Source organism: Drosophila subobscura, chromosome O, assembly GCF_008121235.1.
Source record: "Drosophila subobscura isolate 14011-0131.10 chromosome O, UCBerk_Dsub_1.0, whole genome shotgun sequence".
NCBI lineage: Eukaryota > Metazoa > Arthropoda > Insecta > Diptera > Drosophilidae > Drosophila > Drosophila subobscura.
In genome coordinates, this window is record NC_048533.1 from 29,467,266 (window position 1) to 29,493,476 (window position 26,211).

The 26,211-nt window shown below is 44.2% G+C and overlaps 5 protein-coding genes across 5 annotated transcripts; all 5 read right to left on the reverse strand.

The window, feature by feature from the left end:
- Window positions 1-33: 33 nt before the first annotated feature.
- Window positions 34-3,650, reverse strand: LOC117897621 (sodium-independent sulfate anion transporter). The gene is made up of 5 exons (XM_034806587.1): window positions 3,129-3,650; window positions 1,997-2,244; window positions 1,162-1,933; window positions 799-1,101; window positions 34-738 (listed from the first exon to the last, which is right to left on the reverse strand). The coding sequence occupies exons 1-5, from the start codon at window positions 3,271-3,273 to the stop codon at window positions 236-238; spliced, it is 1,971 nt and encodes a 656-aa protein (XP_034662478.1). The 5' UTR covers window positions 3,274-3,650; the 3' UTR covers window positions 34-235.
- A 6,804-nt stretch (window positions 3,651-10,454) lies between these two features.
- On the reverse strand, window positions 10,455-13,832 carry LOC117898089. The gene is made up of 4 exons (XM_034807269.1): window positions 13,209-13,832; window positions 12,166-12,312; window positions 10,977-11,153; window positions 10,455-10,915 (listed from the first exon to the last, which is right to left on the reverse strand). The coding sequence occupies exons 1-4, from the start codon at window positions 13,351-13,353 to the stop codon at window positions 10,824-10,826; spliced, it is 561 nt and encodes a 186-aa protein (XP_034663160.1). The 5' UTR covers window positions 13,354-13,832; the 3' UTR covers window positions 10,455-10,823.
- Window positions 13,833-15,517: 1,685 nt separating this feature from the next.
- Window positions 15,518-17,720, reverse strand: LOC117898237. Its single transcript, XM_034807475.1, has one exon. It carries the CDS (start codon window positions 17,660-17,662, stop codon window positions 15,530-15,532), a length of 2,133 nt encoding a protein of 710 aa, XP_034663366.1. The 5' UTR covers window positions 17,663-17,720; the 3' UTR covers window positions 15,518-15,529.
- Window positions 17,721-22,576: 4,856 nt separating this feature from the next.
- On the reverse strand, window positions 22,577-23,928 carry LOC117897622 (protein SEC13 homolog). Its single transcript, XM_034806588.1, has 2 exons — window positions 23,556-23,928; window positions 22,577-23,473 (listed from the first exon to the last, which is right to left on the reverse strand). The coding sequence occupies exons 1-2, from the start codon at window positions 23,840-23,842 to the stop codon at window positions 22,669-22,671; spliced, it is 1,092 nt and encodes a 363-aa protein (XP_034662479.1). The 5' UTR covers window positions 23,843-23,928; the 3' UTR covers window positions 22,577-22,668.
- Window positions 23,929-24,476: 548 nt separating this feature from the next.
- LOC117898277 lies at window positions 24,477-25,818 on the reverse strand. Its single transcript, XM_034807532.1, has 3 exons — window positions 25,542-25,818; window positions 25,282-25,483; window positions 24,477-25,216 (listed from the first exon to the last, which is right to left on the reverse strand). Exons 1-3 carry the CDS (start codon window positions 25,723-25,725, stop codon window positions 24,889-24,891), a joined length of 714 nt encoding a protein of 237 aa, XP_034663423.1. The 5' UTR covers window positions 25,726-25,818; the 3' UTR covers window positions 24,477-24,888.
- Between the last annotated feature and the right edge of the window lie 393 nt (window positions 25,819-26,211).

Genomic DNA, 26,211 nt, shown 5'->3' on the forward strand with positions numbered 1-26,211 from the left:
CGATGATCTCCAAATTTATAATTCCATAGAACGTTAATTTGATCGTTTAATTCATTCAACACAGCATCTAGAGCTAAAGTTAATTACAGTAACTATTTGGCTTACTTACAATGTCTAATAGTGTGTGTGCTTTGGCTAATACTACAAAAAAAGTTTCTTATGAGCTATTTACAATATCATAAATAACTACGCTAGTTAATTGAACTAAACTAAAGTGTATCACGTATTTGGGAGGTCAGGCCGTTTCCGAGCGCTTCTGTGTGTAGTTCCGCTCCTTGAGCAATTCGTCCAGCTGCTGCTCCTGGTAGTAGACGACGAACTGCGCCGCTGACACTTGCTCGAAGATGGCGCAAATGCTGGGCTTCAGGTTGTAGAAGAAGAGCAGCTGTCCCCGCTGATTGAAGTCGCTGATCAGAGAGTCGATGACGGTCGCTGTGGTAAAGTCGGCCCCATAGACGTGCGAGGCATCGATGACGACGGGCACATTCTGCCGCATGGACTGCTTGTTGACCAGATTCCTGACATAGTCCACGGACGGAAAGATTAGGCATCGATCCGGCGTGATCATCATGTAGTCCGTGCCCGATTGTGTGGTCAAGAGCTCTGTGGAGAGTTTAGGACGCGCCGCATGATACAATATGAAGATGACATTGAGCCCCACGCCAATGAGAATGCCCCATTCCAGTGGCAGCACCAGACAGGCCACGAATGTTCCCACACCAGGCACCAGATCGCTTTCTGCAATTATTTGGATGTTGAACTATATGTTTCATCTTCATTATTGCAGTGTAAACTTACTCTTCGATCTCCACATGGGCTTTACCACCTTGACTTCGATCATGAACACCACAGCGGCTATGATGATGGCAGCCAGAGTGGGGCGCGGGATGAAGTAAAAGTACGGAGTGAGGAAGAGCAGAGCGATCATCACCAGACCTCCAGAATAGATGTTGCTGAGCGGAGTGCGCACTCCGCTGGCATTGTTCACAGCCCCACGACTCAGAGCTCCGGTTCCCGGAAAGCCCTGCACAAAGGAGTTGAAGATGTTGGCCGTACCTATGGCAATCAGCTCTTGGGAAGCATCCACCGACTTGCCATTGGCTGAGAGAGTTCACATTGAGAAGAGACCAAAAAGACTTGCGAAGATTGTGGATCACTCACCGAAAGCCTTGCAGATGGCAATGTTCTCCATCAGCGAGATCAGCGGGATCACAATCAGGCCGGAGCCCATGCTGTGGACCATCTCCACGAAGCTCTCTGCAGCGCCACTGCTCGTCTCGTTGGCACTCAGCGAGGTGGGTGGCAACTGTACGCTGGGCAGGCCGGGCGGAATGTCTCCCACCACTCGGAATGGAGCACCGTGCTCCTCAGTGTGCAGCAGGTAGCCCATCAGGCAGCAGACCACCACCAGGATGGCATTGCGAGCCGTGCCCACAATCCAGAGTACCTTGTTAACAACTCGCTGGAAGCGAGAGCGCAGCGAATCATCTTCGGGTCCGATGCGGCAGGAGGAGAGTGAGCGCATGAGGAGCAGCACCACAATGCAGGTGAGGCCCAGGACGGTGTCGCCGGGTCGTGTGTGCTCAATGTTGTGAAAGACCTGCGTCCAGATCTCCACAAAGGTATTCCCCTTGGCCGTGATGCCCAGCACACTTTGGATCTGGGAGGTGAGAATGATGAGCGAGACGGCGGAGGTGAAGCCGGAGGAGACTGGACCCGAGACAAAGTCAATGAGAAAGCCCAGCCCAAAGAGTCCCATGAGCAGTTCCACAATCCCCGACAGCAGACACAGCAGGACCGACTTTTGCCACGATCCCTGAGCCGCCTGGAAGGTCAGCAGAGCCACAATGGCCGAGGGACCCATTGGCACATCCTTGCAGCTGCCCAGAAAGATGTACACGAAGCAGCCCAAGAAGGAAGCATACAAACCGTACTAAAATGGAAGAGAAATGGGATTAGATCATCATTAAAAAGTGATTTGACAGCGGGTACTCACGGCTACTGGCAGACCTGCGATTCCAGCATAGGCCAGTGCCTGGGGAATCACCGTCAGGCCCACGGTTATGCCCGCCACCAGATCCCCGACTGCATCCTGGCTGCTGTAACGCGGCAGCCATCCAAGGATGGGCAGTCTTTTGTGCAGGGTCTTGCGGTTGAAGGTCCGTCTGCTGCAGTCCTGCAGCCAGCCTCGAGTGCACTCCACCGTGCTCCGCGAGGGCTTGACCTTCTTGCCGTCCTCGGTCACTGAAAGGTCGAAAAGAGAGCAGAGATTAACAAGAGGTTTTTCCAACCGGAAATTGCAAGCCAAGCCAAAAGAAAAAAGTCAACAATGAAATTCTTTACTGGCCGTACTCGCACTTGTTGCTTATTTTTGTTATTTCTTGTCAAGTCGTTGGCTTCATTTTCGACTGTGATTCATAATCACGTACTACAGAGCACCTAAAACTATCTGCCATGCATACATAGTATGTTATTTAATTGTAGATATTTTTTATTTACTCTACAGTTCTCCATGATCTCCGAGAATTTCATTGTCAAGGTCTTTGGGCCGAGTTTATCGGGTGAGAAAACGTGGAAAACAATTGGATGCATCTACCCCATAGACAGCACGTTTCGTATGCCTAATGTAAGAAAACATTTCATTTCCCTGGGAAATAAATGCATTTCATTGGAACTGAGAATTTTAATAGCTGCCAGAAAGGAACTAAATTTGTACCTAAAATAATTTGAATAATAATAGCCACGTTTAATGGCAGTTTGAAATTATTGATAAACTTTTTACAACCATTTTAATGGCTAAAATTGTTCAATTACTTTAATTTGTTTTCACAATAAATCACTGAATAAATCATGAAAACCATTTAAGAGCCTCTCCAATAATTCTGCATAATTTTCCAAACAAGACTTTTTAATTATAAATCAATTTAAAACAAATATTATAAAGATAACTACCAAAATGAATACGCAATTGTTTTAAAGACGTAATTACAAAACCAAATAGTTATTCTAAACTGTATTTATCCTTTCAAGGATATCCTTTCGTAAGCCACACACTTTTTTCACTTGTTCTATTAATCACAGTAGAATCCTTATGTTTTTCAGGATAATTTATAGGAAAGAAAACTCACATATAAATTCCTTGGATCCTGTAGATGATCCCACACTATTGTTGCTGCTGCCATTCTGCTCGTTGAGGTTCGTGTGGATGCTGATTGTTGAGCACTTGAATCCATCGTTGAAGTAAACGTGATCCGATGCAGGATTGGACTTCATCTTTCCGTGTAGCTCCGCGAGGGGGAGTTCCCACAACTGCCGACGTACGAATTTAAAGTTAATTACACAGTCCCACAGTTGCGAAAAAAACAAAACTCCAAACAAAGGCTGGGCGGGCTGAACTGAGCGCAGGTGAAACTTCTGTGCGAGTGCCGCCTCCGACAGTAAAGTTTATACGATCAACAGAAGCACGCGCCGCCTGGTACTGGCGGAGTCATAGGTGGTGCATCTGTATATTAGATGACTCGCGGGGAGGGTCTAAGTATTAAGTAACTTTTTGTAGACGCACTGAAACTGTCTCGGAAATGCTCGGTGGGGCGGTCGGTCGGTCAGTCGGCTCTTCACACGGCAACGTTTCGAACGAAACTGTTTTGTACTTGATGCGAACCTTGTCTTTTATAAAAATCAAAACTTTGTTTTCGCTGTTGTCTCGTTGAGTCGTCAGCGTCGTTATCGTTTCTCACCGCATATATCCGAGTCGGGTTTGGGTTTGGGTTTTGTGTTTGGGTACCCGACTGATCATCGACATATTACCTACAATAAGTAGTCGTAGATGTGCGTTAAACAGATAATCGAGCATAGCGGTAATGGAAAAAGGCAGCAGGGATAAGGGAGAGTGTCTACAGAGGCCCAAAAATGATTAAAGGTTTCCCATTGCGTGTTTGCCTCTCCTCTGTGAAGCACTTAGTGCTCGAATTTCGGAGTTCGGCTGAATGGAAAGGAAGTTGTAAATTCTTTTCGTATTAGTCCGCAATTATTTGTGTGGCTCGGCAATTTTCGAGGCACTCTCCCAACACGTGAGCGATTGTCACTTGGTTTTTTGTTGTTTTCTCTCATCATTTTGAACAAATTTAATGGAAAGTTACCCAAAAAACACAAGGCGAGGGCGGAGAAACAAATACAACGATTTTTTTGGGGATATTCAATGTAGGTGTTTTTTTGTTGAAATTTTCCATTCATTGGAATGCATTTCATTCGGGTCTTTTCTTTGCCTTTCAAACGAGTTCTAGTCGGGGATTTACCATGGAGGATGGGCCAAACCAAGTGTAAACTTCGACCAAACCAGATTCGACTGGATCATTCTGCCGCTGCTGCTGCACACCAAATCACTCTATAAATGCGTGATAATCGGCTCTTGCATTATGATCATACATACATACATATACATTCATATATGTACATATGTATGTATGTGTGTACAGGGCAGTCAGGTGCTCGCACTCGTTTACTTTGGCTTGGTTTCTTTTGTTTCCATTTCGATTCTTTGCTTCAGTTGGTACGTAAATAAGTAACCCTTTTGGCCGCAATTTATTTTTGTACACATATATATTTAATTATATTAAACTTGTACTGATTTCCTGTTCAATTTTAACATTTTTATATGTTCCATTTCGAGGTGTTCGCTTCACTGCATTCCCTGCCGCAACCCAGCACATTTTTCCACTCAATTCTAGCCCTATTCCTAGAATTCACTTTGATGCAGAGCAACCTGCCATCGAAACCGCATAAACAATTAATTGTTTACCTCGGACATTTTTGTCGCAAGTATTCTAAACATATTTGAGATGAACTTGACACCTTGGGAATGGGGTTGGACCCTTCGCCAGATATGGCCAAGGCGCAAACCAAAGCCGAGCTGCCGAGAAATGTCATGGATAAATAAATACACACACAACACACTCGTATGATATTTAAATGCAGCCTTCGGTGACAGCTTTGGGGTCGAATCGGTTTCCAAGGGAAATGCGAGAATTGAGGCTGAACATAAAATGTGCCTTAATGTTTGGTTTGTTTGGAGATCCGTTTGTAAATGCATCTGATCTGAGAGCTGAGATCTCGGATCGATCTCAATGCGATTTCAAAAGGTTGTCGCATAACGATTGGGAAAACTAGAAAAAATGCATATTAATTATTTGATTTGGGTGGAAACTTTCTATGGGCCTCAGGTTGTGAGTTATTTATAGGCCGTTTAGCTAAAGTCTATTGGGTTTGTTCGTGTTATATTCATAAATTATGGCAATAAAATTAACTAATTTATGGCATGTGTTGAGGCATTGCACTTGGAATTCAAGATGAACATCAAAATTCAAACAGACTTTGCCAAAAAAGCTTCCTAGACAGCCGTCAGCTGATGCTGTGACAAATGGAATTATTTAAATTAATTGAAACGGGCTTCATGTGATAAAAGGCCATAAATATGATTGTCTTTAGAGAGCGGCCAAGTTCAGAGACGAAACGGCAAGTGTATCGCTAGCTGCTACCCATTAAAGTTTGAGGTATTTGAAGATAAAGTGGAGCTATGCGATGAGCTCTCTATGAAACTTTACTGAGTATCCCCCAAGTCGACTCACACACCTTCCCGCAACTATCTTACACGTTTTCAATAAATGTTTGGGCACATTTGTTGTTGTTGTGCACTTCGTTTCCTAAACGCAGTCCAATGACTTGAATACGATACGAGTATAATCAGTCAGCTGGCCCGGAGTTTATTGGCCAAAACACATTTATTTACTTAGAAAGAGACGTCAAGACGCCGGCAACTGGTTTTCCATTCATTCAGATCGATCCCAGTGCCCACCGATCTCCGCTCGATGGAGAGGCAAAGGCAAACTGTAGAGAGGTATATCCCGCCGGTTGCTGAAGTTTCAGCTGATTTGGGATGTTGTCAAACAAGCTGGCGCCCGAGATAATGGCATGAATGCTCAAGTTATTTGAATACACTCGCATACGAGTCTGATCCGTACACTCTAAATGCTTTTTCCTTTGTTTTGGTTTATTTTTAACTATTATTTCGAGAGGCAGACAGAGAGTGAGGGAGAGAGAGACAGCGGACGGGGGTGTGGTGGGCGTTTTTTATTAAATTTGTGTTAATTGCATTTCAGTTGAAGCTTCCCCCCTAACGTAATAATTGTTCCCGTACTCGAATTTAATTGAAGTTTGCTCACACATATGTAAATATGTTTGTGTACTTTTCTTACACGTGTGCAACAGATTTGTGCCAGAATAAGGGAAGTTGCAAATTCCAGAAATGTTTGCAATTCAAAGCCTTAATTGGCACTCTATTTTTTAGAGAAAACCCTAGTCACATTGTTATCCAGTTAATAAGCCGAACCATGACTAACAGGAAGTTATCCACTCAATCACAAAATTGCAATTGTTTGGGTTTTTGTTTACTTTTATTTTCCCACTTTTTTCGAGCGTTTGGTTTGCGGCTCAAATTACAGGGCCAATTGCTAAATATATTCCACATGACTTGAAAATTGCCATAAAGGGCGTAACCTGGTAGCAGCGACTGGGCGTGGCCGATCGGCGTGCAATTTTTAGAGAGCCAAGCAGGCCGCGAGCTGCGATTTGCTTCCGATCTTCCAGCCATTTCTAGACTGTGATGTATGACCGAAAGCTGTAATTCGTAACGCACCATTGGAGCCGTGGAAACAGGGTTTTTGGGGTGCCCACCACTTGGGGCTTATCATGGGAAAATTACGTATACGCTGGGGCAGCCTGCTCTGCAGCGATAGACACGTGCCAGCTGCGCTTCGGGGTCCGGTCCGCATTCAGGTGCATTTTAGTTTGTTTTTATAGCAGATAAAACCTTTACTCTCTTGCTTTTACGAGCTATTGAGGAATGCATTATTCCCACATTTTTTCCCGCATTTTGACATCGAATGAATGTCATATAATACTTTGTCTAGGAATTAATGTAAACAAAGCTTTCTAAATAATTCATAAAGATGATATTCTTCATGAAAATTAACTTGTTTGACCCAAAGCTTTCTAAGGTAGTAAAACAATATTTAAATAAGTTTTTCCCCGCTTAAAATGTCAGACTTAATTTTTATTTTCAATTTCCGAAAGTGCTCTCATTGAAATGGTCGTAAAGTAAATTGCGGAACGTGACTGTAAAACTTTTGGCAATAATTTAAAAGCCTGTATGTACATATTGGATACCGATTTCTAAAATGAGACTTATGCAGATGCCCGCATCTGTGTTGATAATTCTTTTCCTGGAATTTGTGCTAAAAACCAAGTCCACAATGCCTCCAAAATATTGGTTCCCTTTTTGGCAAGTGCTTCGTGAATAACTCAATTGTTGATGTTCAAAGCATGCCCCGACTAAAAATGGATTGTGTACTCGTACTCGTATTTCCAGCAGTCTGTCTGAAATTTATGGAAAAACAATGCTTGATCGCATGGGGAATAAATAGCAGCGTGGGCAAAGCTTCAACAAATCTTTTAAGTCTCATAAATGGGGTTTCATAATCTCTATCAAACTCCGTCTGACTTATCTTATATGGCAGCTCCCAAGCGGGATATTTTCAGCCGGCTTCTGTTTGATTTGATTTGAATAGTTATGAGTTTATTGTTTTGACTCGGCGGATTTCGGGTTTGTGATAATTTTGCGATTTTTATGCAAAACGCGTTTCACCCGCCGCCGATTACGCAGCAAAGAAAACCACAACTTGAATCAGTGCGGATTCTTATCTATCCCATAAAGATCAAACATTAAAATAACTTGACACGATGCCATTGAGTTTTATACGTCTTTTGTTGGATGCAGTCGACGCGTTGCCTTTGTCTGAAACCAGTTCAAACAGCATTTATGAAACTATCCATTACCACACGAGTCAAATTTAGAATATATTTTAGATGGTTCTCATCAAGGGGGTTTCACTTTCAGTGTAAAGTTTGGACTCTGTTTAGCTGCTCAATTTTTGCATGGTCTGTAGACAAATTGCGACTTGCTCTTTGCCTTAAACGTTAGTTAATCGACTAATTTAGGAAATCTTCGTTTTGAACACGTTCTCGGGGTTCCGTCACGTAATCTAATTAATTTCCCCTGCCGCGTGCAAATAGGGGGTTCTCGAATAGTCAACACGAAATGCATTCTTTTAAGTGCCATAATATATGTATTATTGAGTAAATGCAGAGCTTTAGTCTTAAATAATTTGTTTTGGTTTTGGTCTAGACAAATTTCCAGCCAAATGAAACTTCAATGATTCATTTAATTGACACCTCATTGAGGGGATTATAAAATTAGCACAATTTATGCTACCTCTTGATGCGAATTAGCATGTGGCTTCTGCTTTGACGGAGTCATAAACAAATTGGTAGTCGGTGTACGCTAAAAGTTAATCGACCGTTTTATTGCGTCAATTGGTGGTTGGCAAAATCAGTTGCTAATAACAGAAGATCGCCAAAATTTATTTACAACTTTCGAAATGGGAATTTCCTCCTACAGTCGCTGTCTCTGTCCTCTTTCTGTGGGGGTGTCTCCTGTCTTTTATCTGCGGCTGTATCGATGGCTCTATTGTCTGTCTGTGCGATTTGGAGATTCTGATGTCAGGTCTGAAAAATGTCATGGGCTTACCCCTTGGGCGCGGTGATGGGGGCGTTGATACCCCAATTACAGTTGGAATGCCAGCTGTTGTTGTTTTATTCTCTCTATTCAGTTGTTGGCCAAACGTTTTATTGTTTCGCCTCGATCAAATGCCACCGGAAACGCGATTTCATTGACTTTGGCCCGCGTCAAACTTTAGTTTTCTAGCGCATTCTAATATTATTTTATTTTATTGAATATTTATGTGCACACTATTTCGAATAGTGTTTTTGGCGCCCGCCTTATTCCTATGCAAATGCACTAAAACAAACACACACACGCACACACAGTCGCATTCGTTGCAGGTAGATCTTCGGTCTGTCTCCGCTTCCTTTTCTTTGCGGTCTCTTTCGCGCAACCGCTTGGGCCCAGCCAGCTGAATCGGTAAAGTACACAAGCCTAACTGTTGTTCGGCTCGGCCGTCACCTGTTTGCGAAGGTATACGCAAGAGAAGGTGAGTCGGTTCCGCTTCAATCTCTCTTCCGCTCGCTCTCTTTTGCAATGTAGTACAACTAAACAGAGACAGCCTCACCTCTCATGGAATGTAGCTTTCTTTTGGCATTGAGAGTGTAATGTCACTGCAAGCTAAGCTTTGCGAAGCTTTTCGCGTTGTTTCTTCTTTACTCTCTCTCTGCCTCACTCTCTCTGCCTGTGCGGCTGTGTTCGTTATCTTTTTGTTATTTTTGTTTGAAGTGAGAAATTTGAAAGTAAACAGCGAAAGGCGTTGGCATTACGAACGTTATTTACATGTTAATAACATCTTGTAATATATACACCAATCTATTTTATTAATCAATGTCGATTAGGTATCGATTAAGGTTAGATAACGTTTAATTTCAGAGCGCTGCGAATGCAGTTCAATGGAACACATTGCACTGGGCCTTGAATACCAAATAGTTTGGGAAAGGTGTACAATTTTTAGAGGTGTACTGCATTGAAGAAAGTTGCTAGAATTAACAGTATAATAAATAGATGTTCAACCATAAAATAGTTAGTGTATGGAAGCATACTGCCTTCATTGGTGTGATAATAAAGAAACAATATTTTCATATCTCCAAATCGGCATTCGGGCATTACCTACTTTTTGAAGGTTTAAATTAACAGTTCAGCTGGAACGCCCCAAATACTAAACACTAAACTATTGCCGCTTACCATCATTACCTCGCGAAGCATGAATTATTAATCGAATTTTTAATTTTGATTAATATTAAATAATGGTTGCAAATGTTGTTAGTATCTGAAATAAATAGCTTTTATACGACTGTTCTACCATTTGCCAAAGGGGATTATCGCATTGTGGCAAACTATGATAGAAATCGGGCTAATACAAAATTGTATTTTACTCCTTCCTGATTGAAAATTTAATTGTGATACTTGTCGCTCTCAACACCATCATTAACAATAGAAGCAATAAGTTTTTAATGGTTTTTATTATTAAATAATATCATAAATAACTGCTACGGACAAAACGTTTTCAATGGGGAAAAAGTTCATAACTGGCGAGGTATCTTTGAGCTGAAATCAAAGCTGCCAGGACCTCAAATATTATGGTGTTGATATATGGATAGCTATTCTTTTTTTCATTCGTTAATTGTGGTCTGTCTGGGCTATGAGCTAGTAAAGCTATTACATACAAAAATTAAAATGTTTCACATTTTAAACTGCGATGTTAAGCGAGATCCACAGGTGCAGCGAGAGAATGTTGCTTATTAAATATGATTTTCTTTTTCGGTTTTCCTTCTATAATTGTTGGACACACATACATATAAAATTACAATAAAATTGTGCAGACATTTTAGTTTAGTTTTACAAATTTATGGAATACACACTAGGGATTGGTTAGGATATCTATAGAAAACCTTTATCAGATAATATATATGTATGTATATTGTTCTGTATATCGTATTGTATAACGCGACTTTGGGTGAGAAGCGAATAAAATTGACGGTGGTATATATGAAACTTATACAATAGAACGACCTTTAGGCTAATGGCGATTGTAACTAATTCTTTCCTTCGTTCCTTCTTCTTTTTCTATTCATTGGGTGAGGGCGATGGGGGATTTGATCTTCATCTTTTTATTGGTTTTTCTGAGGCACATTTGATGGATCACTAAAGGGAGATAAACGCCAAGCTTCGATTCGATTCGTCGTAAGTCCCATCCTTCCGGCTTCTAGAAATGTTTCCGCATGTGGGCGGACACCACGAAGGGCGCCAGCAGCGAGCAGATCGTCATCAACATATTGACCAGAACCTGAAGATTGGCTGTGGATGGTTTGTGATTATTACTCGTTCTGATTAAGCATATCCCTACTCTAGTACTCACCTCCACTGCAGATATCGTGGAGTATGTCCTCTACGTAGCCGTTGTCATTGTCACAGAGGCACAATTTGGTCTTGCTCGACATAAACTTGGAGACGCCGATGGTGCGGTTGCTGTTCTCATACTGGCATACCATTCCGTCCTCACAGTCGTTGTTGCTGTTGCACTTGTGACGCAGTCCTGAAAATAGTAGAGTTTAAAGAAATCAGTCATCAGGAAGCCAAAGATTTGGCTGAAACAAATTCAGTCCCCGCTAAGCAGCTCTTCCTTAGCTTCTGGATTATTCATTTGGAACTCCAAGCCCCAGACTATATTGTAGTCATGCAAATATCGTACGAGTACGAGTGTATACAAGGTAATGCATATCATCACAATTTGCTCTGTATTTTCAGTGCATGTCACAAATTGGCACTGCGGCGATTTCCATTACCATTTGGATGTTCCCTCGGTTCCAGTCACGACATCCTAACATAAATCCCTTCTTCGACATGGCGCTGCCATTAGGGAAAGGCCTCAGTTCTAGGCCTCCGTCCACCACCCAAGTGGGTCCTGAATGCAGTGAAGAGAGTAAGCAAGCCAGGGGGAGCAACGCAGCAAAGGGGACCCAAGGATTCAAGTATCCAAGAAGCCCAAAAGCAGAGGAGCACAAGTGTGAATTTCGCACGAAAACTAAATAAATAAAAAGCAAACACAGCGGCCCCAAGGAGCGTCGGAGAAGCCATCTGCTAGTATCCATCTGGATGGATGCTTTGTTTAATTCTCATTTAGGTGGCGCCTTGGACATCACCCATCGCCCTACTACCTGACTGCCTGACTGTCTACTTGCCACTTGAGGCACATCAAGAAAGAGACACAGCAGCAGGTGAGGACAGCAGGCGGCAGCCTCTTAAATAATAAATGTAATGTGCATGTCTTAGCAATTAGTTGACGTTTTGTTGGCTGTTCTATTTCCAGAATCTAGCCAAGGAAATCTATTCCAAAGCAACCCCAAAATGCTTCTACAAAATAGAGAAATTATTGAATGCAAAGGAAAACTGACCAACTGGTAACAGTCTTTGAACAAATTTATAAATTTCCATTGCAATGTATGCAAATTTATCATAATCCAACCTAAACTTATTATTTAAGATTGTATCTATCTTTCGTATTACTTTAGGTATGTTTTATCTAAATTGTTCGTATATTATCTTACCTTTGAGAACATCCGGACAGTTTCCAGCCGAGGGTGCCGAATCATCGCCGCAGAGGCAACGCATTTTGTAGTCATTGGGGTCCTTAACACAGCTGGTGCGATCTATCGCTGTACAGTCATCATGGGCACTGCATTCGCGTCCTTTGACTGAATGAAATTAAATGTAATCAAGAGAAAGTCAAACGTTAGATTAGTGGCAAAGTTTGTTCAACTAATTCCACACTAATTGTGTGATTATTTTCCCACAAGTTATCGCGTACTTATCCTATCTATTCCATCTCGTTTACCAACTCCAGCACCAACCCATTACTAGCCCAACCCCACTCCTAGCTGCCACACTTTGCATGTATATTGTACCTATTGGTTCATGCCCCCGACTAATGTCCGTGATTTGGCTGGAAGCGTGGGTTGTCATTGCATTTGAGTGACTTGTTTGATCAATTCCTGATTTATGTGTGCCGCTGGTTCTGTTCTATGAGCATGTCATTCAATTGCTGGCGCTCTGCCATAATTACTATTCCATTTATTTATGTGGGGGGAGAAAACCAAAGACAATCAAATGACAATTGATTGGTTTTGGGATCCTAGTCTTTGTATGGAAATTAAGATTCTGACTGTCCTAATTAACGATTTGGTTTATCTGTAATCTATAATTGTTTGATGTTTGCTTAGCTCTTTGAATAGTGAAGAAAGTAGCAAAGGAACAGGGAGTTAATAAATAGGAAGGTCAAAAGTTTAACCATAGAATAAAATACTAAGAATCGAAACCCAAACCTTCCCCTAGAAGCTAGGCAGCTATTTTAGCTTCCTGGTGTTATTGTGCTTTGGTTTAACTTCTAATAAATTTCAAATAAACAGACAGAAAATGGACTAAACACAAAGAGAATTTCCACCTTGCCTGTACTCAATTTTAATTCTTTAAATCACCGAATACCCCAACTCAAATCTGGCTAAAACCTTCACCAAACACCATCATGACCTTCCCCACAAACTCCAATTCAAATTCAAGTGCCCAAAGCCCCGTCCCCCTCCTTTGTACTTACCAATGGGCATATGCGTGGGCGGCGGCCCATTATTGGTCTTTCCGAAGGTGGTCAATGCCGTGGAGCTGACCCCGAAGAGGATGATGAAGACGCCAAAGAGCATGGTCAGGCTGCCGCATTGTGTGAATCGCTTTAGGGGCTGCATTTCGGATGTTAGCGCGTGGGCGGTTGAGGGGCGAAGAAAAAAGCCAAAATCGAAATCGAATCTGAGGTCGAAGCGGAGTTTTTGGAAAGGATTTCGCAGGTGTTATATAAAATCACGGCACACAATCGGTTCAGTTTGTCCCTCTCCCAGGGAATTTCTCACGCACTTTGAAAACTGAAAAACTGCCCAGGGGCTTCAAGTCGGTTTGTTTAAGGTTTCGCTTTGAAGCTTTTGTTGTTTTTGCGAGGCAACTTTATGCAAATTTTCACACCAAAATTGTTTCCGGTTGCGAGAGTCCGAAACAAATCTAAACCGCACGGAAGGCGTTGACGGGCAAACGGGCCACTAAAAATCCTTTAAAATTTGTACAAATTGTATGGGTATTTGGTGTGCTTTGGTTTTGTTTTTCCCTTTAGATGGTCTTCTCACGAAGAGGGTCTTGAAAGCTCGAACCAGTCGCCTGCGCGTTCGGAGTGCAAGTGAAGAATTCGCGGCGCACACGGGTCTTAAGTTGGGCTCGACGTCGCTGCCGACTCGCCGGGCTACTTGGCGCTCGCGCACGCTTCTCTTCTCAAAGGCGCACCAGCACTCCCCACTCCGCACCCTGCACCCACAATCCACGCCAAGTCCAGCTACCTGCTCCGACTTGCCGTTGCTGTTGCTCAGCACAACAGAGAGCCCAAGTCCCGTTAACTACGCTTGCTGTATACCCTTTTGGCAAGCGAAGAAGAAGCTGGAGGGGGACATGAAGAAGAGAACGGGGAGAACTGTGATCGGGGGAAGCTTGGGATGTTTACAGTAAGTAAATATTCGAACTTGAACTTTCTTGCAGTGTTCTGATTAAACTGAATATACATACATACATACATATATGAACATATGTATGTATGTAGTATGTACATGTACATACATATGTATGTATGTACAAGCGTACATATTATGTAGTGGATTATTTCGTAGAATCTGAGAGAGCAACAAAACGCAGCTGATAAGAATGTTTTGCACTCATTGTGCAGTTCATGAGAAGAGCAGATCTCTTGCTTAAAATTTAATTTATTTCATCACGCATCCCACTCGTTTTTCACTTGCCACATCATTTCCGTACCCACTGCGCTGATTTGCAGGCATATCCATAAAACGTGATTCCCATCCGGACAGACACACAAAGCACATGCATGCATAATTAAGAGATCCCCAGAGCAGGTGAAGGGTATTCCACACACTACATTAATGTTAGGGTGTGTGTGTGGGAGGAGCAAGGGTTAGTTTGGGCGCAAAATCTCTAGCAGATTCTGAACTTGCCAGCTCCATATAATTTGTATATTATACGGGTACGTATGGCCTGCATGGCTGTGACGGGGAGGGAGGGGCGAGGCGACACACCAGTAAGTCGGATCCAACGCACTTGTAACTTGCTTCGTTGTTTCGTGAGCGAGTTTTTGTTAACGAAGATGGATTTTTATGCGCGGTACGAGTGGGGACATGAAGGCTATATTGGGAGCATGGCTAAACATGTGTGTGATGTACTGATGAAAGGGTTTTCGACTCCAAGTCGTTAGGTCTACTACTCTATGATATATCCCATGATGTTCAATTCAATTCGCACATGTCTGTCTGCTGTGTGCCCTATCTTCGGTGTCTGAAGATAGGCATTACGAGGTATTGCCCAGTGCGACTCTTGCCTAAAACATTCCCAGTGGTATTGCTGTCGTTTTGTGTTTAGTTTTACCTTCGTGCAATTTTTTATTGTTGTTGGCACGACCTCGCCTCGTCCTCGTCTTGGGCCCACAACTGTGACTGTGTGTGTGACTCTGCATGTGTGTGTGTATTATAATAATGACGAAGACATAGCCTACTTTTTTGGGGTCCGCAGAGTTTTGAAACGGCCCACCTCTTCCGCCTCACCCCCATCACTTCGTGGCTGGTGTGTGACTCCAAACAGCAACAATAAAGGCACAACATTAGCACGCACCAAAAGCAACAAGAAACAAAAAGCAAACCACTAGTTAAAGGCAAATACCGCCAGTCGCGCTTCGCTCCATTTGGGAGAGTTTCTACACCACAGAATGGAACCTTTGGACTGGACAAAATGAGAAAGAGAAATATTGTTCAGGGTGCTGGCAAACATCTGCATAAACGCAATAATAATATTTACATTTTTCCAAACTATTTTGGCCTAAAAAAACTGAGTGCTCTCTATGATGGACACCACATTCTCGGCCATGTCGCAGAGATGGGTGTAGGTCTGCATGTAGAGGGCATCGCGGTAGTACTTCTTGGAGCGCATTTTGTGTAGAACATAGAGCGGGGCATTGTCGCGGCGAAGTTGCCGCAGCAGAGGACTAGTCTCCTCCTCCTCCTCCGAGTTCTCCTCTTCGCCTTCGTCGAGGGACTCTGCATAGAAACAGGCCAGCTCCGACTTGAGAGAGCTCTGCTCGAGGGATGTGACCAGTTCCTCCCACTCATCCAGGCCGTTGCCTATGCTGCCCCGCACGTAAATCAATCGAGATCGATCCTTCTCAGTGCTGTGAGCAGCGCATAGGGGCGGGCACTCATTGAAATCCCCACCCCCCGAGCCGCACTTGAGGGAACACTTGACTTGGACGAGCTTCTTGAAGTTCTCCTCCCGCTGCTCCGCTTCGGGCAGGCGCAGGATTACCTTTTTGATCGTTTCCAGGCGCAGATCCCACTCCGGCTCGCGAGGCTTCTTCAGGGCTTGGTAGAGGCTCTTGAGGGCCTCCAGATCGTCGAAGCGTTCGCAGTGATAGCCCGCGTTCTGGGAGTTGAAGATCTCGCGCTCATCGAAAATGCGCTCGTAGGGGCAGAGCAGCTCGTGGGGCTGGATGAGGGGCACCAGAGTGGCCTTGAGCTCCGTTACCTTTTGGGCCATCTGTGTTTTGGACTTGTCCAGCACGCGGTTCAGTTGCTTCTCAATCTTCCGCGCATACTCCGGGGCAGGCAGACACTTTCCGTGCAGCTTCAGCACGATGGTGTCCCGATAGTTGCAGAAGACATTGGGGAACACCCGCAGCTCCCAGCGCTGCTTCTGCACCAGGCAACGACGTGGCCGGAACAGCACTTTCGTTTCATGAACCTCCCCGGGGAAGAGCGCAAAGTTGGTGCGTTCCAGGAAGAAAGTGTCAAAGTTGGAGCCCAGGAACTGCGGTTTGCTTTTGTAGAACTCCGAATTGGACCACTGGCAGGTGATAACCTGTCGGCCCACGTTCTCCAGGCGCAGGACCTGCTTCACCACGTTCTCGTATGGATGGCACTCGAAGTAAATGTCCCAGTTGACAATCTCACGGCTGCGACGTTCGGGCTGAAGGAATATCTCATCGTTGATGCGCAGAGCCACCGCAGGAATGATGGGCTCTGGCGGACATTCTCCAATCTGCTCAAGCTCCGCCTGTTCCTCCTCCTGCTCGAGGTCCGTGGACTGCTGGGTGCTGCTGCTGATTTTGTAGAGAGTTTCAGTGGAGAGGCATTCAATGTCGTTGTCGCCGTCCAGCTCCTGGCGATTCAGTACCTCCTGCATGTTGGTGCCCACCACCTGGAGATCGTCCACATGCGGATAGAACTGAAGCACCCGCTTGATGTCGCCGCATCTCTTCTCGATGCTCTCGTCCAGCAGCTCGGAGCCAAGCCACTTTTGCTTCTCCTTCTCGTGTGAGTTTTTCCCATGGTACATTGGTCCCATTATCTCCTGCTTGGTGGCATTGGTTAGCCCAATAATTTCCACATTGGCTGCTCCCTGTCTCTCGGCCAGCGGCAGAGTCTCCACCAGCTTGTTCACCTCCTGGCAATGTCTCGAGTCAAAGTAGGCAGGCAGTTCCATGGGTCTCTTGACGGACAGCGTTGTGGGATTCATTCGTGTGGCATAGTCCATGAGACGCTGCACTGTGGCCTTGTCCCGCTGCTCCACTGTGGTGGGCAGATTGATGAGCATTTCGTTGGCATTGCGACCGATCTTGCGCTGGATCCTCATCTGCGTCTGTGTGCGGTCCTGCAGCGTGTCGTACCAGAGCTTCAGGCGCTTGTCCATCTCCACGGACGCTTGCACTTCGCTATCCAGCGAACCCTGCGAGCTGGACAGGTTGGCCAGGCCCAGCTTGCTGTCGAATATTTTGTTGACTATGTCCTCCACAATCTTTTTGCCATCCTGCTGGCTGACCTCCTTCAGGGAATTGGTCCGCGCAAACAGCTCTGTGGTCGAGGTGGAACTCAGCTCCACGTCATTACCAGTGGAGTCGCTCTTCGGCGGCACAATGGTGGTCAGAAATGAGGCGAGATATGATCTCTGTCGCGGCATTTTCTATAAATATTTAAAATATATTTTTTTAATATATTTTTTGATTGTATTTCTGTTTAATTTTGTCGTAAGAGTTTTGGCAACTATGCTTGCTAGGTTCAGCTTTTCCTCCTGGTAATTTTCTTATGTTTATTTTGTGGTTGCTGCACCTCATTACATTTCAGCTTGCAACAAAATTAAGCCTCAGTTGAGTGGGCGCTTGTTGCTTTTTGGCAACACAAAAGGTTACAAGCCACGCCCTCTAGCCCCCAAAAAGAAAGCCAATTTCACAAATCACCATTTAGGTGGATATCGAACGGCGAAACGGATGTGCAACTCTTTTTGGGGGCAGGGCAGGCAGTCTGTCTCGGGGAGGAGCAGGAGGAGGAGGTTCATTCTTTGCTTTTGGCCAAGTCAATAATTTACAGAAAAGCGAAAACACTTTGGAGAGCTCTGGCTGGCCTCTAGACATGAAATATTTCCCAATTTTATAAACACAAATTCTTTGGAGTCTTTTTTTGGGCTTCGCCCCCTTCCGCATCCCACCGTAGTGGAAAATGTCAACATTTTCGGTTGAATTCTCTTCGGTTCGGGTTCTTGTTCTTTGGCTGTTCTGCTCGTTTATCTGGGCTCCACAATCTCCTTATAAACGATAGTTTTAATCGCTGCGACAGCAAAAACAATTTGCCCCTAACTAAACGCGCAACATTGCGGCGAATTCATTTTTTGGCACGCACATCGCACAGACCGGAGCACCGAAACCTGCCAAGGAATGGAAGCCAAAAAATATTCACAAAAATCGAGGGGATATACGAGTAATTAGGATACATTTCTCACTAAGTGAAAGCACTGTGGTAAGAAATGGAAAATATCTTTTGATCAGCTTAAGGGAGCTGAATAGAACTTGGGAGAAAAGAGAGAAAATTTCTGTTCTGTTTTGATCACATATTTTGTTTGATTTCTCAATCTAAAGTAGAACCTCTTAAAGTCATAATTTAAAGGATATATTCTAAAGTGCTTCTCTGTTTTCACTGCAATCTGAACACTTAAATTTCTTCAGTAATTCCCTGCCTTTGTCCCACTGCACACAATCTACGCAAATGGTAGCCTTACCCACCGCAGGCTAAATCTGAAATAAACCTCTGTGCATATCGTACATTCATATATTATGAATAAATAAATTACTTTTAATTATTATTCAAAAGAGGCAGCAATCCACGTCACTGGACGGGGAGAGGGGGCAGACTCCTCATGCGGCAAAAGTCCTAGATTTATTTCAGATATTTTATTCTTGACATTATTGATAAATGTGTTTTCGGACGGTCGGCAGCAGCAGAAATAAATGAAATGAAAACCGGGAAAATTATATAGAAAACTCACGAAATCAGAGACTGCAACGAATCGGAGGAGCCTCGTTCTCCGGAACCTACTCGTACCCCTCCATTCCCCACCCCCCCCTTGGTTGTAATTAAAGAACTAATTCCCTTTCAACAATCCGAGCGTCATGTTTTGGTCTTAACTGATGATTAATTAGTTTGGGGACCGACTGTGGTGGGGTTTGCTTCCTACGTCTGGGTCCGACCCCGACGATATATAATTTTCTCACGAAATCTCATCGGGGCTTACTCATGCCTAGAGGTCATCACAATTTTGCTGATTATACGACCAAACGGTGAACGGAACCGCGTCCAGCTCTCTCTCGAAGAAATGCCAATTTAAGTCCTTTAATTTCATATTAGGCTCCGGGCTCTAATTGCACACTCCACCGAATGGCTGGATGGAGGATGGGAGACCCTTTGCCCCATACCTTTTGCCTACATGCAAGCAAGTTTGTTGCCGTGCGTTCCTGGACATGCACAGACCCCAGCCCAGCCCCGCCAGTGGAGGCTACCGAATGTTGCATGCAAGATGGTCAAAACTACTTGCCGCTTCGATAGCCGCAACTTGTTGTAGCCTTGTCTCCTCGGCAGCGCCAGCGCCAGCGGCAGCGTCGTGTGTGGCCTGACCAAATAACCTTTCCATGACTTTCCCAATTTATCATTCGAGTGGCACTGCAGGGAAATGCACATGCTACAAGAACAAGTGCTCGTACCACGATTCCTTCAAGTTCATTTGCTAATGTACACCTTGATTTTGCATTGGCGACACTTTTGGGGGACTTTTGCGGCTTTGACTTTGACTGCTGCCTCCTCTTCGTGTACGTATACGCAATGTGGAGGTCCGCCAGGGTCTGCATGTCATGTTGCCCCCTGGCGCAAAAAAAACAGCAAACGCAAAAACATAAAAACAACTACGAAATGCTAAACCTCACGAACATACTATAATAACTCATGCGTGGTTAATCTTAGGACGTCACTGGCCGGGTCCGTCCCCTGCCAGGGGACGATTATAATTAGAACGTTGAAGTTTTAGAGAAAATACCCACCAAGAGCTGTCGGACATTAGGCAGTGGGCATTATGTTGGATTAATAGTGGAAGAAGTGAAAATTTCCCTGGAGAATGCGACAGCTAATGATCAAATAATGGGCAGCAATCAGAGATGTCTGGGAGCGAAGGTGAATAGAATTCGCAGAGCTGGGAAGAAGAGTTTGGAAATATGGGAGGATCAGTTCTTAAGCAATAGAGAATAAGAAACAACCAGAAACTGTCAGGTTTCCATCAGAACAGTGCAGTTCTTCAGACATTCGAGCAATTTCCATTTGGTTTTCGCACTTGTTTTATTGTCTGTACATATTAAAGACCATCAAATATGGTTTATGAGGCCATAAACAATGCGCACAAACAAGTCTCTCATTAGAGGAACATGAAATGCAGTAAAACCTGCACTGGAAGACCCAACTCTCACTGCCCAAAGACCTTCCCATATGACGATAACAATGACCTATCTAAGACCCAAAAGTGAATAACGAAACAGCCATTAGTCGGGGCGTCATCATCATCGGACGTTATTCATTATTCAACTCTCGAGACAGCTGAAGGAGTGAACGTGGCAAGGGCAACACTTTGGGGCAGGCACGGCGCCCTGCCACCCTGTATAGCGCCGACAAATATGCAAATTTACGCACATCAAAAAGTGAAAGTTCCAGAGGAGACCATTAAAATACCAAAAACATGGGAACGTAGGACGGCGAGCGGCGAAACCGAAAAAATCAATGCAGGCCACCGCAGCAATTCGGTCAGTGGAGGCGGCGGCGGGATGGATCATTTTCTTCAGTGGAGCAGGCAGGTGGCGATGGGGTGCACGGCGGGTGGCGGGTTCGTTTGAGAACACGATTAAACCGCTCTGATTATGGGTTACGGACCGTTTCGTATGGTACTCGAAAAGCGCCAAAAAAACTTCTTCTAAAAAGTTGTTCAAGTCCGTGGTCCGTGGGTCCGAGACTATTGATGACGGCGCCTCTACACGCAATCCATGACATCACCAGAGTACGAGTGCTGGTAGTAGTCGGTGCTCGTTCGGTCTCCGGTTCGGTGTCGGGTTTGTTTTGCTTCTCCAAATATTTTGCAGCTAGCGAAGTGACCCACAATTAGTGTGAGTGCCCCACACCACACCACAACACACACACAACCTCCCCCTAGGTCTTACATCAGGCCCTGTCCCTTCCCTGAGGTAGCAGGAGGAATACTTACCACAGGAATTTCACTCTATGCAACCTGCTAAATTATTCTAATAACTTTCTGTTTCTGTTGTTGCCCCATCAAGAGCACTGAACTTGTGGAGACTCCTCCTGAAGTGGCTTATTTGTGGGTGGCTTTGGGTGGGTTTTGTGGTTCGGTGAGTGACATTCTTTAATTGGAATTCAAATTAAAAACGTTGCGCGATTTAATCGCATTTCGCTCTCATTGTATTATTAAAATGCAATTATTTTTGGTTTCGCATTCCGGACATGCAATTTTCAATTGTTGCAATGAAAATCCCATGACCTTTGGCGATTACTCATGCCTTGCAAATCTCTCTGGGCCTCTTTTCCACGCTGCATCCATGATTCAGTATTGGAAATGGAATGACTCAAAGGTTTTATTTTTGTAAAAATATTAATTATTGTTGTAGGACAGAGAGAGTCTCTCAGATGGTAGCTTTATATGCTAGAAGATTTAACATTTCTGTTTCTTTATTCAAGATCAGTTCTTAAGTATACAAACATCTAAATCTGAAACCTATTTATGTTTAACAAGTAGAAACTCTCATAGAAATGATGGGGAAGATATGTAAGCAGAAAGCATAAACCCCATAAAAGGTGTGCGGAAGAAACAAACTCTGTTCCTAAGTAAAGTTGAATTGATAATCCAAAAGTATTTCTCCAAGTACTTGGATGTCATCGTACCCATAAATAAACCCGCTTGACTGCCCACAAAACACTCCAGACAAGTTTTGCCATACAAAAGTTTTGCAAAGATAACACCAGCAAATAGTGGCACAATATATAGTCCTAGTAGCACCCCATACCCCCTACCCCATATAAGCACCTACAAAATGTTTGTTTGGTTCGCGTTTTATCGCGCGGCACGTGTCCTGAATTTACACGAAATGAGTGGCTTCCGTTCTCATGAATGAAAAATTACTTACCAAAGTATCAAACATCAGGTCTCAGAGCGAGCCTGTTCCGGGGGGCACTTCATGGGTTTTCAATTGTCGCACTTAAGAGCTAGGACCACGAAGACCACCGTGGAGCATGTACTAGCCTAATCTATGACTAATTATCAGGGCAACGGGTACGTGGACGCAAGTCAATGTACCATAAAAAGGAGGTTAATTCTATGCAATTTCGGATGGAGGCACCGTGGCTTCGGGGGCTCCGTGATTACTTTTCCTTTGGCAGCAGACGTATTAATTACAAAGCGGAGCACATTAGGACAACCACTCTCGCTCCACGCTTTTGTGCGTAATGCTAATCGCCGGACATAAATGGCCCGATCCCAGGCACGTGGAGCAAATAGGGGACATTAGATTTTCGTATATTGTATGCGTGTATGTGGGGGATAACATTTGACAGGGGACTTTAGCTAGGATCGTGGCAGACCGCTGCTCAGTTGGAGAGCTGGGAGTTGGACAAGTTCGAATTGGATAGATTGGAGCTGTGCTCCGAGTCGGAGAGAGCAGCACTCGCCTGCTGTTGCTGTCCGGGTTGCTCTTGCTGCTGCTGCAGCTGCTGCTGCTGTGAAAGGTGTGGATGGTGGGGCTGCTGCGGTTTGGCTTGAATGGTGGTGCCCGACTCGTAGTTGATGCGAATCCACTGACCCTCGCTGTTCTCCTTCCACAGTGTGACGTTGTTGTCGCCGCCAGTGACGGCCAGTATGTTGCCGGTGGTCGACCAGGAGATGCTCCAGACGGCATCGTCGAATGTGTGCAGGACACTGGATGTCCACTCAGTCAGATCCGCATTGCTGCTCCAGATGATCACGTGACGGTCCTGCGAGGCCGTGGCTATCTGCGAGCGTGGCAGACCAATCGATGGCGCCCAGGCTACATCGCGCACCCAGTCGGAGTGGGCCTCCAGGCGCTCCTCCTCCACCCAGCGATCGTTGTCCTCACGCCAGATTTTCACGAGATTGTCGCAGCCACCGCTCACCAGGCGCTTGATGGCTGGATTGCGTGAGGTGGCGCGCTGATCGAATGCCGGATCTGGGGCCTGGGCCGGGCACCACGAAATGGCATTCACCCCAATGGTGTGAGCATTCGGTATCTTCTTGGCATCCCAGGTTCCGTACTCCGTGTTGCAGGTGAGCACCGAAATGGAGCCATCGGAGCTGGCGCAGGCCAGCACCAGACCGTACTCATGGGGGGCAAAATCCACTGAATTCACCGAGGAGTCATGATTGCTGTACTCGTAGCTGAAATGTGGCAAGCGATGGCGGCCGCCATTAGAAGATAACGTCATGCCTGTGTGTGATTGTGTGCGTTGCGTTTACTTACAGCTTGGTCCAGTCCCTGGGCGTTGTCGATTTCCACACAATCACCTTGCGGTCGTACGAGCAAGAGGCCAGAATGTTGCCAAACTTGGGATGTGCCCATGCCACCTGCCACACGGGCCCCTGGTGGCCCTTCAGTTCTGCCAGAGCCTTGTTGTTTTTGCGCGAATGAAAAATGCGAACACTGCCGTCGGAGGAACAGGTGGCCAGGAGGAGGCCGTAGAAGTCCAGAGCGGCGTGGTGGACCATGTCCTCGTGCTCGGTGTCGATTTCCTGCAGCAGGCTCACCATTTTAAATTCAATTTATTTCCAATTAACGTAAATAAATGCAAGTCGTGTTTTTTTTCGGCGCCTTGACGTGGAATTCAGTGTGACCGCGGAATTGTCGATAAAAATACCGTCAGTACCTTCTCATTTTCAAAATATACCGTATATACACCGTAGTCTAAAATCATATTCCTCGAATTTGATATTCTGTTTAATATTACCAACTTGTTAGGAATCTCAGCTTTAAAACTTTAATATTACTAGAATATCCCCAAAAGACTTTTATATACCGTAAATGGTCACCCTTGTTTCTGTGCTGTAAAATCACCGAAGAAACCACTGACCTTAACCCACCTAAACTACAATCAAAATAATGTATTTAAACATGAGTTAAATTGCGGAAATAAATTCAATTAGTTTTGTGGATATCCGCTCAGCAGATTCTGTATGTGAATTATAACAGTCACCAAATCGCGGCTTTTTAATCTTTAAAAGTGTTATTATTGCTAGTTTTGAAGCAAACCACCAACAAACCAACCATGGAACCGCCAAAACTTTCAATTAAATACATTTTACTGAAATCTTTATTGCCAACATTAATTTAAATGTTTAATTTGATGTTTAGTTTTCTGTGGCATTTCGCGAAACATTTTCGAAAAATGTAAATATTAAATGCATAATATCTATGTGGAACATGAAGTTTTGCTATTTCATTTTCGTGATCGACACTCTGTTTTGTTGATGTTTTGATATTCCGTTTAATATTACTCGTCTGCTGGGAGCCTCAGCACTGAACACTTACTTTTATCCAATAGTCGAATCAATTATTTTCAAGGTTGGTTAAGCTTAATGACTTACTCATATTGTTTTGCTTATAAAATAAAGGTTTTAACGAAAAATGTCACCAAACATGTCCACTTAACGACATGGAAATTACACCGCTGATATATGGCACCTACATACTGATGTAATAACACCAGTTGGTATTTTCTACAGCAATATAATACCGAGGTTCCAGTATTTTCGCTAGCTGGCGTCACAATTTTTGTTAAAATTATTTATGCTTATGTTTATTCTAAACTGTACATATCCTGGTCCTCCTCCTTAAGGTAGGCGTTCAGTCTCAAAGCCTGTGTCTCTGACCACAGCAGCCGCGTCATTTTCTGCTCCACTGTCTCTGCATCTTCTGGCGCCAACTTGTTCAACTCCGACTCCCAGTAAGCGCATATGGGCCTGGTCTGTGGAGCAGGCCTAGCCTGGGAAGCGGTTCTGGCCTGTGGAGGAATCCTAGCCTGTGGAGAGGGTATAGCCGGCGGGCTGGACATACCTTGCGGACTGGGGCTAGCCTTTGGTTTAACAACTTTTCCCACAAAAACGGTAGAAACTGGCGCCAAGGGACTGTGGAAAACATAACCAGTAAATGATAAAACATTTGTTTAATGAAACGCATCTATAATACATACCGATTTTGGACTGATTGATACAAGAATTCCATGTGTGGAGCAAACCGCCATCTGCCGCTGATGTTGTCCCTAGTCTTAGCGTCAGCCAAAGGATCCCAGTCGGCGTCTCCATTATTCACTGGCGCTTTCCCCTTCGCAACCATCTTCATATGGTACCGGTAGCTGTCCCTCAACGATTTCCAAGCGTTCTTACAGCTAAAGACTGAAAGACATGCGATTCCATGCAATTAAGTTATCCAACTAATTTTAGTTTGACTTACCATCTTTATTCATCTCAGCGCCTACAGAGGCCCATGCGCTTCTCAGCGCATTGCTATCAAAGTGTTTTTTATTCGCCACATCCCAAATGAGATTCCTTTTTTCGACCGCCTTGATTAGTTTTAGTTTATCTCGGCAATCAAACTCTTCGAGCCGTCTTGTGCGTGTGCTGCCCTCGTTTTCCATTTTCGTTGTGTTCGCTAGCGAAAACTAGAATACATATTTTATTTCGTTTGAGACAGCTGCAAGCAGGGATGATTTCTTGAGGCGTAACATTTCGAAAATCAACCCTGTTCCTAGCTAGTGAAAATGTATCGAATCTTGATTACCAGTCTGAAGGCGAGGAAGCCTCCAATTAAGATTGAAATTAACTAAATATTAAATAAATTATCACCATTAATTTCCAGTGAAATTGGTTCCTTGTTTGAATATAAAATTTATAAAGTTATAGAATTATGCATCTATCGATAGTGACAAAAAAAACAGTTTCGTTGTATCGATGGGACTATCGATGGTTTGCAGCTATCTTTTGCGGAAGAACGAAGATATTTAAAAACTTATAAAAAGGCGCATTTATAATAAGCCAGATTGATTCTTCAATCGGATTAAATTATTGTTTTATTGTTAAAAGTTTTTGCAAGCTAGTAATATCAAATAGAACATCAACATCGA